The 14,945-nt window shown below is 39.3% G+C and overlaps 1 protein-coding gene across 1 annotated transcript; it reads left to right on the top strand.

Annotated features, from left to right (window-relative positions):
* Nucleotides 1-1,214: 1,214 nt before the first annotated feature.
* rab5c (RAB5C, member RAS oncogene family) lies at nucleotides 1,215-14,424 on the top strand. The gene is made up of 6 exons (XM_083897017.1): nucleotides 1,215-1,247; nucleotides 7,856-8,215; nucleotides 11,604-11,755; nucleotides 11,950-12,072; nucleotides 12,163-12,256; nucleotides 13,174-14,424. The coding sequence occupies exons 2-6, from the start codon at nucleotides 8,050-8,052 to the stop codon at nucleotides 13,299-13,301; spliced, it is 663 nt and encodes a 220-aa protein (XP_083753143.1). The 5' UTR covers nucleotides 1,215-1,247; nucleotides 7,856-8,049; the 3' UTR covers nucleotides 13,302-14,424.
* The last annotated feature ends 521 nt before the right edge of the window (nucleotides 14,425-14,945 follow it).

Below are 14,945 nucleotides of genomic sequence, written 5' to 3'. Positions count from 1 at the left end.
ACTTACATAGAAGAGAGCAGAGGCATTTCCGTTTACGTTGGCATCAGGCCATGTCACCTCGGCCATAGGAGGTCTTCAGGTGTAACATTCTGCGCCCCAGAGTTTTCTTATATTTTGCACTGCAAGGGTATGTCTGTATCCGTGTCTCACTAAGAGCAAAATTCTATGACAAAGACGTGTGCACCCTAAAACCGGAGATACATCTCTTGACCGGCACTTGCTGTGAACAAGTGAGAGAAGTTCATGTTTTAAACTACATTTGAATGCAGATTACACATGGTAGTCACAGACTGTACAACGTGTAACACATTTATTTATTTATTATTCAAATTTTATAAATTATTTTAGATGATTCCTATCTTCTTCTTCATGTAAGACTGGTGGGGCGGCGCCCTAGCCCCCTCTATGGACAGGCTACCACTGACGTCTTGTTGAGACAAACAGCTACAAACCAAGCAAAAAAAAAACAAAACAGAGCTGCTATTTTTTGTCTGTTCGTTTTCAGTGCACCAGTATAACGTCACTCATAACGTCATTTCGCTTGATATGTGCACACTCTGCCTACCAAGTAAAGTTACTGTTCTCAGTCAAAAAAGCCTAACGCTGACCCTAGCCTGACCCAAGGTTTACTGTTCCAAACTGTACTGTACTGTATCAAACCGAATTCTACCATGATGGAAACACGCCATTAGGAAAGGAAGGGGTGAGCTGATTAATTAATCTAAATAAGGAAGATGGTTAAATATGTTAATTAATAAGCGATGGAGAAGAAGTGGGATTTAACGAGTATAAAACTTATTCCCACTCCTTTTGAACATGGCGATTTGGTTATCTGTTTGTTAAAACCTGCTGTCTCACCATTAGATGACACTAATTCTTACACATTGGATGGACCTATAATACCAGGCCTGTCTGGGAACATGGATAGATAACTAGTTAAACCACTACTAGATAACAAATAAGAACTGAATTGTACCATTTGGAAAGTGACGTGTTTGTGTGAGTGAGTGGGGTATTTGGGGCCCAATAGTATATTATTTCATTGGCCCTGTATTTTCTTGCGTCGCCCCTGCCGGTGCAGCAGAAAATTGTGTTGTTGCTGCGTTCTCATTGGCCAGACAACTGCTGACAAAAAGTGGGAGGTTCCCGGAAAATTTGCTAACCGGAAGGGAAGGCCAGAGCCAAAGAAGAAGACGGCCGCTGCTACTGCCGCAGCTGATGACACCAGCAAAAGAAGAAAAAGTATTGTAAGTAAGTCAAACAAGTTACAATTGGCAAACGTGGTTGAGAATAAAAACCCATCAACGTATGTTAGTATTTTTTGTCGACGAGCTCCACTCGTGTTCGTCTTCCTTCTGTCAAATTTTGTCCAACCGTTCAAGTCCCGGGCTTCACCGAAATGTCCATCGGACTGGATCGAGAACGGCTGCGGTGATCTTTTAACTCTACGGGGACTCAGGAGAATATGTCCAGAGGGATAAAAAGCCTTAGGGCAAATGTTCCAAATGTTTGTGACGTATGGCAGCGGTTTGCGGGAGCAGCTGACACCATAGCAAGCCCATGTTCCATAGTTTGTCAAACGTCAAACAGCTGAGGATGTGAGCTCGAGAGCAGGAAAGTTGTCAGTGATGTTATCGACAGTTGGCTGTCGGTGATAGTCGAGCTAACGCTGCCACAATTGAAATTATTTCAGAAACCTAACGTTCTCGTTTCTTTCAGTTCATGCTAGCAGGCGAGTGCTAATGCTTGTAAAAACAACAAGTTTAGTAACTGGCGGTGCTTGCTAGTATAGGTTAATTTTGTTAGCTTGTACTGTTGCTATATTGATGGCATGCTATCCACCGGTAAGCTATCCCGGCTAACTAGATTTCACCTTTCATAGACTGCTATATTGTGGTTAGCTATCGTACTAAGTCAATTTATTTTCATAACGTTCCTAAAGCAGTCACCGTTAGCTGTTACAAATGACATTATCACTCTGGTAATACGTGTTTAAACCAAGGGGAACTAAACGTTGTATCGCAATGCTTCATGTCATTCATTGATTAAATGTCAACTATTATTAATAATCAAGGTTATTTTTTGGCAAGTAATTGTAAAAGAAAAAAAAAGAAGTAATAATTAGTCTCCCATTTAACAATAGGATCACACACGGAAGCCTCTTAGTCTTGTTTAGACCACCGTATGTGAGATTATCCAAATTTTATACAGATTTTGTTTTTAAGGTCTGGATATCAAACTTAGGCAATAATAAAGACAACATGTACAATCTGATTGTGTATGTCCTCAAATGTGATTAAAATCACATGTGGAGGTTGTTTTGAAATATGATTAAATCGGATGTCTTTTGCGTCACTTTTGTGGTGACACACTGATGATGTTAAAACCTGTTACGGAAGTGGCCTTGTCACTGAGCAACTCCAGCCTCAACTACAGCCTAAGGTGTTGTAACATGCACCCGTCTCCTCTGTCTCTGAGGTTTTTTCTGTGCGATGGACCTGACGGGTCAGTAGTTTGGAGACCAGCGTAAGCCGTGCCACATGTTGGTACATCTACGTTTTACCAAAGCAACCCATGTACATAGGAATTTGATCAAATTCATTTACCAGTGCGGACAGTCTGAAACGATCCGTTTTGAGAAAAAAAATCTAATTTGCCATACATGTAATGCTCATGTTTGTCCGTTTCATGTATAGCATACATTTTACAGTTTGTCATAAATCTTGGACAGGTGATTATTGCCAGAACTTGAACTATCAAGAGTACCATTGCATTAACCGCTGTAAAGGTGTTATTACTGCTGACTGACAGTGTTTACACTTTAGGGCACGTCTTGCATTTAATATCGAATGTAAACTTACATGCATGTGTCATCTTCATAGACACTATTTATGGTGTAATAAGGACACCAGAGCTCAGACCTTTGAGACACAGAGAGGATTTACAGGTACATGCTGAGGTCTTGTTATGTTTATAATGTATGGACCTTGTCCTATGAAGGTGGTGACACATCTTGACAAACCCTCCCTGATAGAATATTTTTTCTCACCACAGTCTACATGTACTGTTTGTTTTTAATTTCTCCTCACATTTCTTTCTCTGGCTGTTTCAGCACTATCTGAATGTGGTCACTACTGCTGAACTGATTGCTTGGCCAAGTAATTGTATTTACCCTTTAAGTGTACATTTCACCCAAAGTTTAAGTTTTTCTTTTCTGATGTAGCACTTTCTTATCTGTGCAGAAGGGAGTGTAACTTCTGTTTAGAGTATTTATCTGCCTGTAAAACATAACAAGAACCAATCATTGTATGCTTTGCTGAGTTCTGAACTGCAGGAAGCCGTTTATTTTCTGTGCAACTATTAAGGAAATCTGTTTTTGCAGTGATTTCCCCGTGAATATAATGCATTTAAAATCATTCCTCTGCACCACAGCACTTGACTGTAAGATTAATATCTCTATAAGATTCATTAATATAGTACTTGGCTATTTTGAATGGAGGTTCACAGTGATTTTAGATCTTGGCATTTCACACAGAAGTTACAAGAAAAGGAAGTGCCAGTGATTTCCTATTGGCCTTGCTATACTAACCAACAGTGGTGCGATCATGTTAGTCAGTGTATCTCATAGCATCTCAAAAGAGGAATAAGAATAGGATGAGATCTGTGATGGAGAGCTTTGGGTAGTGGTTTGAGGCTACAGGCTGTGGGGTGGCTGCAATGCATCTCTTAGTTATTTTTAACTGTGTTTAAGAACTTTGACCTGGGATGAAGAACTTCTAACTATGATTAAGAACTGTGCACGGCAGCATTACACCGCTCAGTGTACAGTCTGCCAGAACACATTTATTATAGAAGATGTGAAGAACCTCTCATCTGATTCAACTTCATATAAGTTCAGATGCTTTCATATAGTCTTTGTGTAGGACTTGGTTTGTCTATCATTGGTGTCCTGTTTGCTTTTCCTGAGTTATGTCACCAGTTTCCACCTAGACTGTCACAGTTTGTCCAAAGCCATTCTTTATTAGAAACCTGAAATGTAGAAGGTCTTACCTTACATTTCCTGTTTCATTTGAGGTCTCAGGGATTGTTCTGCTTTTGTATCTTTGTCATTGTCTGGGGACAAAACATTTTGCATGAAAGTTCTGTCAATAACATGTAGGTCTTGATGTCATGGTTGCACAATTGTAAGTTGCTACTTCTTGGTTTGGATCTTTTTATTTTGCATAATAAACAAAAGAAGACACTACTACAATCCCTCATTTCAGACACCACCAGTTCTTCCAGTTACCCTTCCAATGGATTGAACAGTACAAGTCCCAGCTTGTTTTTTGTAACTGCTACAGTCAACTGTTTAAGGTTGTTGGACTACTACCTAAAAGGAATGTGCAACTGCGTTTTGATATTTTAGATACTCAACTAGTAAACTGTAGTTTGAATGTTTTTTTTGTATAAACTTTGAGGTAGGAGACGGTGGTTTAGGTTGGACCACTATGGAGCAAATGATTCTGGTCAGATAATTGTTTATGAGGAGACTTGTAAAAAGACAAATACATTGTTGCAGCTTTAATTTATTATCATAATATTAGCTTCTTGCACAAGTGAAGTTATCACTGTGTAAGTCCACACACACACACCACGCCTCCGCTTGCCCGCTATATCTGCCATCTACACCATTTGTCCAGTACAGCCAAATGTGGAGATGGGAGTGACATTTCAGTTATGCAATTCCTAAAATTCTCCTCTCACTGTAAAAACCTGAATGCTGTATTTCAAATCTTTTCAAATTCTCTGTTTCCATTTAGGTGATTTTATGTGCAAATCAAAAATGCACCTAATACCGGGCTGATGCAATCCTACCTTGTGTCAGAATCAAAGCCTTCAAAGGCTTAATGATTCCGTCTAAATCGATGACGCAATATATGAAGGGCTACACATAGAGAGGTTTAAATGTATATGTATCCTAATATAATATAGCATTAGTTGGGATTATGCAGTTTAGATAAGGTAGTGAATTGTCCACAAGGGAAATTCATTTTGCACAGGTCAGTAACATACAACAAACATGACAGTAAATAATTTACAAAGCTGTACTAAACATGTGGAGAGAGAGGGTTTTTAAAAAAAGAGCACTGTCCTCTGAGGGTTAAGGTTAGAATTAGGTGAAAGGTATCAAAATGCATGAAACCCTGCAGTCAATTGTCCCTCCCAAGTACAACCAGCCCATCAGTGACTGCTCTGATGCCAACGGGCACATCAGTGCATGTAAAAAGTCTTTGGTACGTAGACGATAACATAACACCTTGTAACTTTCTTGAAAAAGTGCCCCTTTTTTTCCAAGTGTCCTGAGAAGTTTTCTGAAGATCCCTGTTCAAATGTTCATATTTAGTTCACATGAAGAAGAAATCCAAATTTGCATGTTTATGCTACAATTTAACAGTGCCAGTTATTTGCGCAAATGCTCACATAGGATACCACACAAAATAAGTGCTACATTTTCTAGAAAAACGCTCTGTTGACAGAGGCCTGAGAGATCTGATCACTAAGCTGTTTGAACATGAACATTTTATGTTTCTAAGAAGTACAGTCTCTTAATGTGTATGTTAACAGTGATTGTCATAGCGATGTGTCACAACACAGGTAGAGTGTCATTATTCAACTGTGGGAAATAGCACATACTTTCATAGTGCAATCAGCAATTATTCATAGAAACGGCATCTGTCTGTTTCTTTTAGTTTTTGAAGCTGATTCTGTTTGAAAGAAGATGTTGCATTTAATTGTGTTCAGTGTGTTCAGTGCACTGCAATCCTTGCTGTGCTTGGATATCATGCTGGTAACAGAGCATGCACAAGGCCATGATGAATATTTCACAGGCTCTTTTAGTCTGCTCCTTTCCAGCCTTTTCTCCTCCCAATGTCTCTCACCCATGCCCCTCTGTCAGACTGCCTCACCCTCTGACCCATTTCCCTGTGGAGGTCTTCAGAACCCATTAGGCATTGAAATACCATGAAAGCATTTGTCACAGGCTGTTAAAAACATGTACAGGTCAGGTCCTGTATGCTGGGTATGAGCAGTGGTGTTAGTGTTTTGGCAATTAACCGTTTCAACAGCATGAATTGGTAGGTAGCAGATTGTATGCTTAAGATATTGTAACATAATTGAATAGATAATGTAGTATGACTGAAAATGGTAGTCACAAGCTAAGAACTGTACCAAATTTTATCCAAACTTAGCACATCAAAAAGGCCCAGTCAGTAAAGGTCACTAAAATAAAAAAGCCTACCTGCCTTCAGCTAATAGTTTTCATAAATGACAACCTCAATCAGGATGCTTTGATCTTCCAAATACTTAGCTTATCTTTTTGCTTCTGTCACTAAAAAGTGAAAAGGTGTCATCATCTCTCGTTCAAATAAGTTCAGACTGACTAGTTGTCACGAAGAAAAGATTGTATTAATTCCTCCTACAACAACGTGCCTTTTGCTCTTTAAGGCCATGTGTTGCCAGCTGACGACTCCCGTGAGACCTTTAATTTTTTGGAGTTTGTAGTTGGATGCAACTACACTGTAAAATATGCCACTTTTTAACAGATTTGTTTGAATGCTACAGACATGTTCTCAGCAGTGTATATTTAGTGTATGGGGAAAACCGAAAAAGCATGTTTAGCTTCTGATGCTCTGTGACTGTGAATGCTAAAATTAAACTGCTATATAACACTATGGCGGATAAGGAACTGCAATGCAGAAAATAATGCAATGAATGCATGCTGCATGTTTGGTATTCTGTCCAACGAGACAGACAAAACTCCTGTGTGGTCAAAGCACACATGTTGAGGCCGTATCCCAGGTTTTAATGCGCTCAGCAGTAAAATGTATGCTGCAGTCTCCACTTCCTGCTTTGAGCTGAGTTGTGTTTCCTGTCCTTTGACCAAGCAGAAGCTGGCTGACCTCATGTGCATCACCCAAAGATAATGCAAGGTTTCACATTCTTCAAGCAGGCCAAAGCTAAAGGAAGGCCTAGCTGTGCTGTCAAACGTCATCACTTTAAGCACTTTACTATTCACTTAAACTATTTAACAGATGATTAATTTCTTCATTTTTTTTAGGTAAAATTCAGCCAAATCACAAAAAACAAATGGTAGACGTTGTAGCTTTAAAATAATAAAATGTTTGACTTGTTGGTTGCTGTTACGCTTCAAAATTGAAGTCTGTTATCTGATGTTGGTGTTGCCACATAAAAACTGCCACAAAGAGCACTGTATGGTTCAGACTTCAAACCGTCATCAGACCTCTGTTAGGTGATGAGTCACAGGAACAAATGAGAAGCTGTTTGAATATGGCTTTGTTGTAATATATGTTATGTAAATTGTATGTTTTTTGTTTTTCATAAAACCCAGCTCTTTATGTCTGCAATGTCAATTCTCTAATTCCACATCTCATTTGTTACTGTTAATTTTTGTGCATTCTCCTAAGCAGATAAGCTAAAGTAAAGCAGAAGTGAAAATTTCATTTGCCACATTGCATGTACGACAGCATGTACTTGTAAGATAAAACAGTATGATGGTGATCTGTGGGAGCAAAACAGACTCCATGTTCTCTTCCAGCCTTTGTTTATACTAAACATGATTTCATAATAAACATTTTTATCTCGAGGCTCAGTGCCAAAGGGATGCATGTTTTTATGTCAACAGGACTCTAAATTGTCTCATAATTTAGGCAAAATGGTTTAAAAGTTTCATGCTGATTTTTCAGTCATTGATATATTTAGCAGCGATCCATAACAATGAGGATTTATAATATTCAGAATGTGATGGGAGTTTGGAATGGGTCTATTCACAAACTTTGTATCTTGTGTTTTTCAGAACCTACTGGTGAGGTCTCTTCTTCCTCTGGCTCATCTACCTGTCTGATCTAAACTCCCCCAACCTACCCCAAAGTAGCTCAGCCTCACCCACCCCCTGCACCAAATCCACGCCCTCAAGTCGCCCAGACTCCCCACTCCCTATTCTTCCAGCTTCTTCTTCTTCTTCTGTCTCCCAGTTTTTAACGGTGCACTATGGCAGGGAGAGGCGGAACAGCACGGACCAATGGCACTGCAGCGAGCAACAAGATCTGTCAGTTTAAGCTAGTGCTGCTGGGGGAGTCAGCGGTGGGAAAGTCCAGCTTGGTGCTGCGCTTCGTCAAAGGCCAGTTCCATGAGTATCAGGAGAGCACCATCGGAGGTGAGGGGTTTCTTTGTTCATTTCCACTATTGTTGCTTCTCTTAGTCATACTTCGGTGAATGCTTAATTTTCCTATGAAATAATATCAGTCAGTCAGTCGAGGTAAGGCCTGCCTACCTGCGCAAATACTAGTGAAGCGATAGCCACAAGTTATGAAATCAGTCATAGAAAATGTCAAAGTCCAGCCAAGATTCTAAATTCCACAGCATATGATGATTTGGGCTGAATGCAGAGGGTGGGATGCATTGCTGAGCAGTGTTGCCAGCTCTTCTTAGCTTTTCCAGACACAAACTCCTGATGATGTCTAATGTCTTTGGACATAATATTTTCCAAGTTTGCTGTTCCCAAATGCAGAGTGCAGCAAGACATTGTCCAAGTAAAACACACTCAACAACAGCAGGAGAATATTCTGAGGATCTAGATGAGTACAGTGAATGACTTGAGCAAGCAGGAGGCTGGAAGCTGTCCCACTGACTCAGTGTGGATTATCCAGAGTTTGTCTTGTTGTGTTCTTTCATGATCTCTTAAATATTGTGCAGAGATTATAAGGTAGCTGACAGTAGAATGTTCGGAGCAAACTCTACTAGCATTTGCTTACACACACACAGCCTATATGGACATTTTGGAAAACAGCATTCCGGACGTTAATTTTAGAATTAATAGCATATAATGGTGAGTACAACAAATTCCTAAGTGATGTATGGAACTATGGTGGCCTTTGCATACCAGATTGGACAAACACTCTTTACAACACTTCACTCTTTCACTCTCCTAAATCTCTCTGCTGCTTCCTCTTTCTTCCTTGGTTTTATGCACCAGATTTATGTGAGCATAGCCATTATTCTTTGTTTGCACAGCATGCCTCCACTTCAAAACTTGAAACGTGGGCTGCTGCATAAATGTTGAGGCTCAAGATGGTGGCTTCCATAAAGCAAGGCCCTTGCCTAAAGAACATACACAAGGCTTATTCTAAGGCTAGAGAAACCAAATGATTTTAATTTTAAAGCGATGATACATTCATACAAACATACTTATTTGTGGTATATTCAGTTTCTACCAGTTAACCCTTCTTAATGTTCCACGCTGGACCTTTAATGTTTTTTGTTTTTTTTAATATGTCAGTAACAGAGCCAGACAAGAAGAAAAGCACAGAGGAGCTGCTTGTTGTAAGTAGGGATTAATCATTTCTGTTGCTCAGGAGAAGGAGTGGCAGAACCAGTTGATCACCTGACTCATATGAGCCACCAAGCTCACATGGCAGACATGGGTATTGATTTTTGTGGAAACCACTTGCATTTCAGAATAGGTTTCAGCAGTTATCAGATGAAGATGAACAGAACGTGACTTTAGCTTGTCGTCAGTACAGACCAGTTCTTAGTCTGCAGAGGAGTGAGGTTACTGTAAAACAGGAAGGAATTGAGACAACAATGGTGATTTCCTGTATCCCCTGTCGATGACTGAAGCTCCTACAAGTTTTATATTCAAGATTTAAGAAGAGTATTATGTATTTGTTACTTGTGTAAAGTTGTGGAAGCCAACTTAAAACTGGCATGTTTAAAGTGCAAATCCACAGACGGGCTGGAAAAACAACAGTGTCCACTTTCTTCTTTTGTCACCATGCCAAGTTTAACTGGGGTGTGGAACAAAATACACATACCGAGTGATTAACAATGACTAAAATTATTGATCACTGTCAGGAACTGAATTTAACTTTAAATTATAACACCTAAAAACCCCGTAGGTGGGGCACCATATTTACTTCCTCTATGGAGGTTGTGTTTTTAGTCTGTCAGTTCGCAAGATTCCTCAAAAACTGCTTCACGGTTTTCCATGAAATTTTGCTCAGGGTGGGGCACAAAACCTTTGTAGAGGTTCTGATTTAATGGGGTGGATACAGGAAGTTTTTTTTCTCTTCAACTGTGTGAGAGGTCGTATTCTAAGTGTTGGCAGAGGTACGTGCTTTGAAAGCACATTCTCATCGTGTTTGTATTTGTTTCTTACGTGGTGCTGTTCAGCAGCCCTATTTACGTTGAATTTCCAATACAATTACACCATACAAAGAAATCTTTTCATCTAAAAGTTTAATGTGGATGTTACTGTTTTTATCTGTGCTCCCTTGCATGTATTATCCTTTGAATTAACTCAACACAACACACACTTTATGAAAGGATTCACAATGAGTGAGACTATACTCTTCCAGTCACACATGACCATCTGCATAGACCCACTGTTGTCAGGATATCAGAAAAGATATTTCTACTGTCATCTACAAACCATGTACACATTGAGGTGTAACCGTAACTGAAAACCTCGGTACGAAGGACTTCTGTTCAGAAGCTCGTCATCTGCCTCAGCTTCACGGCGCTGTATCTCACTAGCAGTGCTGTGTGAGTGAGAGAGGGATGAGAGCAGAGGAGGGGGGAGACTGTGTGTGCTTCATTTACTGCTATATTTTGCATCACTTATCCTCAAAATGTCAGAATTTGGTTCTGCACTTAGTCGTGCCTGAAGCAAGGCACCTGTCAAGTTTATAATCAATCGGACCTTTGGTTCGAGAGATATGCGAGTAACACAGACGGACGGAAGATTCCTGGAATTTATAGATAGATTTAGGGAATAAAGACTGGTCTTAGAAAAGTGCTTTTTATTTATTTTTGTTATACCTCAGACTAGTGTAAGAAGTTTTTCACTTTTATTTATTTAGATGATGTAGACTGGTTTTAAGACAAATGGTTATGTTTTTGTAATCCTGGATAGTAAAGATATTAATAGAGGTGTTTTATTTTGGTCTCCAGGAGTTTTATACAAGCAATTCATAGGAGATATTAACACATTTTATTCTTTTTAGTGTTCATTCTTTATATGTAGAAACCACTTTAACTTTTCCAAAGCTTCCTCTATCAGGTTGCCTCTGATAAACTTGGCTTTAGGATGTAGGCACAGGATGTTAAATGCTTACGCTAACCAAATACTCAAACTGAGTCAGCATTTTCTTGTTCCCACTAAACTGTTGGTCAGCTGCATGCCTGGTCAAAGATTACAAAGCTTCAAAGTATGTGCTACACTTGTGAGTGCTCCTTTTTCTCTGTCATGTGACAGTCAACTGAGTTGTAAGCAGTCGTGCCTCTGTCTTGCCATTCATAAGCAGCAGAGTATAAACAGATTAGAGTAAATAGTTTTGTTTGCTTTTTTGCCTGTACCCACAATACTTTCTTTGACATGTTTTACCAAATTTGGCTCCACACCTCACCAAATTTAAATGTAATTTCTGTCTGTTGATACTTGCACTAACACTGTGATTTCTCAGTATGTGTCATAGTGACCACTGAGGTTCATATCCTAGCTTTTTCGTTACAGCATATTGATGTATTTGTTTTTGTATTTCCAGCTGCCTTCCTCACTCAGACTGTATGTTTGGATGATACAACGGTCAAGTTTGAGATCTGGGACACTGCAGGACAGGAGCGGTATCACAGCTTGGCGCCCATGTACTACAGGGGAGCCCAAGCTGCCATTGTGGTTTATGACATCACCAACACAGTAAGTTACCTGGACCATGCTGAGACATCAGCCAGGACACTTAAATGACCCTTGTCTTCCAGCCTGGGTTGATGATTACTTAATTTCAGCAGACAGCTACAAACCTTTGCTCTTTTAACTCCAACGGCCAAGTGTGATGTTTACAGTGTGCAATTAGTGATTTAAGGTTTATAATCTGTACTTTCTTTTTAAAGGATACATTCACACGTGCAAAGAACTGGGTGAAGGAGCTCCAGCGACAAGCCAGTCCCAATATTGTTATTGCATTGGCAGGGAACAAAGCAGATCTGGCCAACAAGAGGGCTGTAGATTTCCAGGTAAAGAGAGCCTTAGTCATGAGTTATTAAATCTTTCAAGAAATAAATAAGTGATTATAAGCTGAAAATCTGTGTTGTCGATATCTTAAGGAAGCGCAGGCATATGCAGATGACAACACTTTGCTCTTTATGGAGACTTCAGCCAAGACTGCGATGAATGTCAATGAGATTTTTATGGCTATAGGTAAGTGATCCCCAGCACCTAAAACACCTAGACCCTAAATAAATTCACTTTGCTCTATGATGTAACAATGAAACACATTTCATGGTATTTTACTACAGTGGCGCATTGCATTCACATAATAATAATAATAACAAAAATCAGATTATCTTGTAATTGTGACATAAAGATCTCCTAATTATGAGAAAATATCTCATAATCGGGAGATCTTAGGTCATAATTACGGGATAATTCTCGTAATTACAAGATCTTTATCAGATATTCGGAGGTGAAAATTAATATTCGAATGTGGAAAAACACATCCGCGCACTGCGGCTGCTTTGCGAGTGGGCATGCACTGCATGTAAACGTTTCATTAATGTTAATATATTTGTTTCAAGCACTGAATGAAGACAAGAGTCAGCTCCTTAAATTGCCTGCACAAAACTCTTGATCAGCACTCAGCATTTGTTTGTTGTTCATTTAAACCAGTGTGCGCAGAGAGCGTGAAGCCTTGTTGGCACGGGGCGGGAGAGAGAGTGAGCGAGTGAGGTCTGTGGTCTTGGCCATTAGTTCATTTACTGATTTTTGTGTAGGTAGGTAATGTTATCATGTATTTATGAGATAATTATCTCGTAATTATGACATAAGATTTTCGTAATTATGAGAAAGATAAAGATCTTGTAATTATGACATAAAGATCTCGTAATTATGATATATTTTTAATAATTACGAGATCTTTATGTCATAATTACGAGATAATCCGATTTTTTTTTTATTATTATTATGTGAATGCAATTCGCCACCGTAGACATCACCTGAGGTTTCAGAAAATCTAAATTGCCTTGAAGAACTTATAATTCTCAAACAGTCATTTCCAAACTTGCTATCACTGTACCATAGCGCAGACATTAATGTATCACACTCCTGCCCCACAACAGCCAAGAAGCTTCCTAAGAATGAGCCTCAGGGAGGAGCTGGCACTGGTGCAAGAGCCAGAGGTGGCGTGGACTTGCAAGAAGCTGCACCACAGGGCAGAAGTGGCCAGTGCTGTGGTGGCAGCAACTAAACCTCACAATGCGTCAGCTGATCCAACCAACCTACAGCTCCGATCAACCAGACCAGATATTATTCAGCTGTCAAACAATGTCCCATTGGTCAAACCAAACCCAGGTCTGACCCAGCTACCCTATTAGCACTAATCAGCTGTTTGGCAATTGTGTTCACTGGCCAGTAAACTGCCAGACCCCAATGATGGTTTCCAACCAGCAGACCAAGAAATCGACCCACAGGCTTATCAACAAAATCATGTTTTAATCCCCAGGATTTGCCAATCCATGACCTCTCTATTGATGATGGACACTCGACGTCACCTTAGGGGGAAAAAGAAAAAAGTCCCCGTCTTGGAAGAAGGAGAAAAAAAATCAGTCATTACCAATGGCACTTAATAGGGCCATCTTGCTCAACTTTTTTTTGTTTCTGTATTTGTGTAGAGGGAAAATAAATTACGCAACAGGAAGGAATATAAACGGGCTCCCCTGCCCTGTCCCTTCTCTTCTACCTTCTGCTTCTACATGCACCACACATTTCTCAAGTATTTCCATCATGGTGTTAATGGCACCGAGTAAAATCCAATCCAGGTGCATACAGCAGTCCTTTGCGTTTCTTTCTTGTTCCCAGTCAGCTTCCTGGAAAAGATGAAGAGGGAAGGTTTGTGACAGGAGAACAGAAATGGACAAATATTTCCTCCTTGATAGAGCTGTGTAGAATGAATTATTACATGGTTATTGTTATCACTATTACTACGACTTCGACCTCTTTTGACTGTTCATTTTGACGCCTTGACTTTAAGGTTCTACTATCATCCATCTGTTATCAAACCATATACAGTAAATGGTAGTTTATTAACATCACCCATAAGTAAGTTTAGCATTAAAGTAATGTTTTCCTTTTTCAACCATCAGTGTACACTGGCAAATGCATAAAGCTGGATTTGTTTTCTTGACCAAAATCACAAATATTGCTATATTTGTATGAGACTTCTCAAGTTCACATCAATCAAGTCAGTTGTTATTGTCAAAACCAATATCTTTCCAATCTGTACATGATGTTTTGTCAACCTTAATTTTTTTGTGGATTTTTTTTTTATATTTTAATTTCTTTCTGAAGATCTATGGTATTAAATGCACTGGTTTCTGTCTCATCATCCTTTGTGAATTGCAGTGATATCATCCTTTATACCCCCTGCGTGCATGCGTATTACCAAGGAATGTTCCTTTCAACAGTGTTATCTTTTTAAGGTATCAACAACTAGCATGACACCTGCACAGTAGTGCTGTTACATGTAAATGAGAGAACATAGTGTAATTTTACATTTAAACAGGGTAGGTGTCTTTTTTTGGGGTATTTCTTTTTAATTAATCATCAAACCAGCTCGTAATACTTGTAAAATATTAGTGTTGCTTGCAACAAGTTGCTTCATGTTTTTTATTTTTTTTTACCATCTATGGTTCAGGTTTACATGGTCTTTTAAAAATCCTAAACATACATTTAATCAGTACATGCACTTTGTTGAAATGTAGTCATTACAAATTTTATAGTCACATTTTTACATGACCAATCCAAACATGAACTATCAAAATCCACCAAAGTTCTAATATTTGCTGCTTGAATTCAGTGATGAACAACTACCCACACAGTACACACCGATGGA

This window comes from Microchirus variegatus (assembly GCF_963457635.1).
Source record: "Microchirus variegatus genome assembly, chromosome: 10".
Classification (NCBI taxonomy): domain Eukaryota; kingdom Metazoa; phylum Chordata; class Actinopteri; order Pleuronectiformes; family Soleidae; genus Microchirus; species Microchirus variegatus.
The sequence above is the reverse complement of the archived record's forward strand: the minus strand, read 5'-3'. Positions and strand labels throughout refer to the sequence as shown.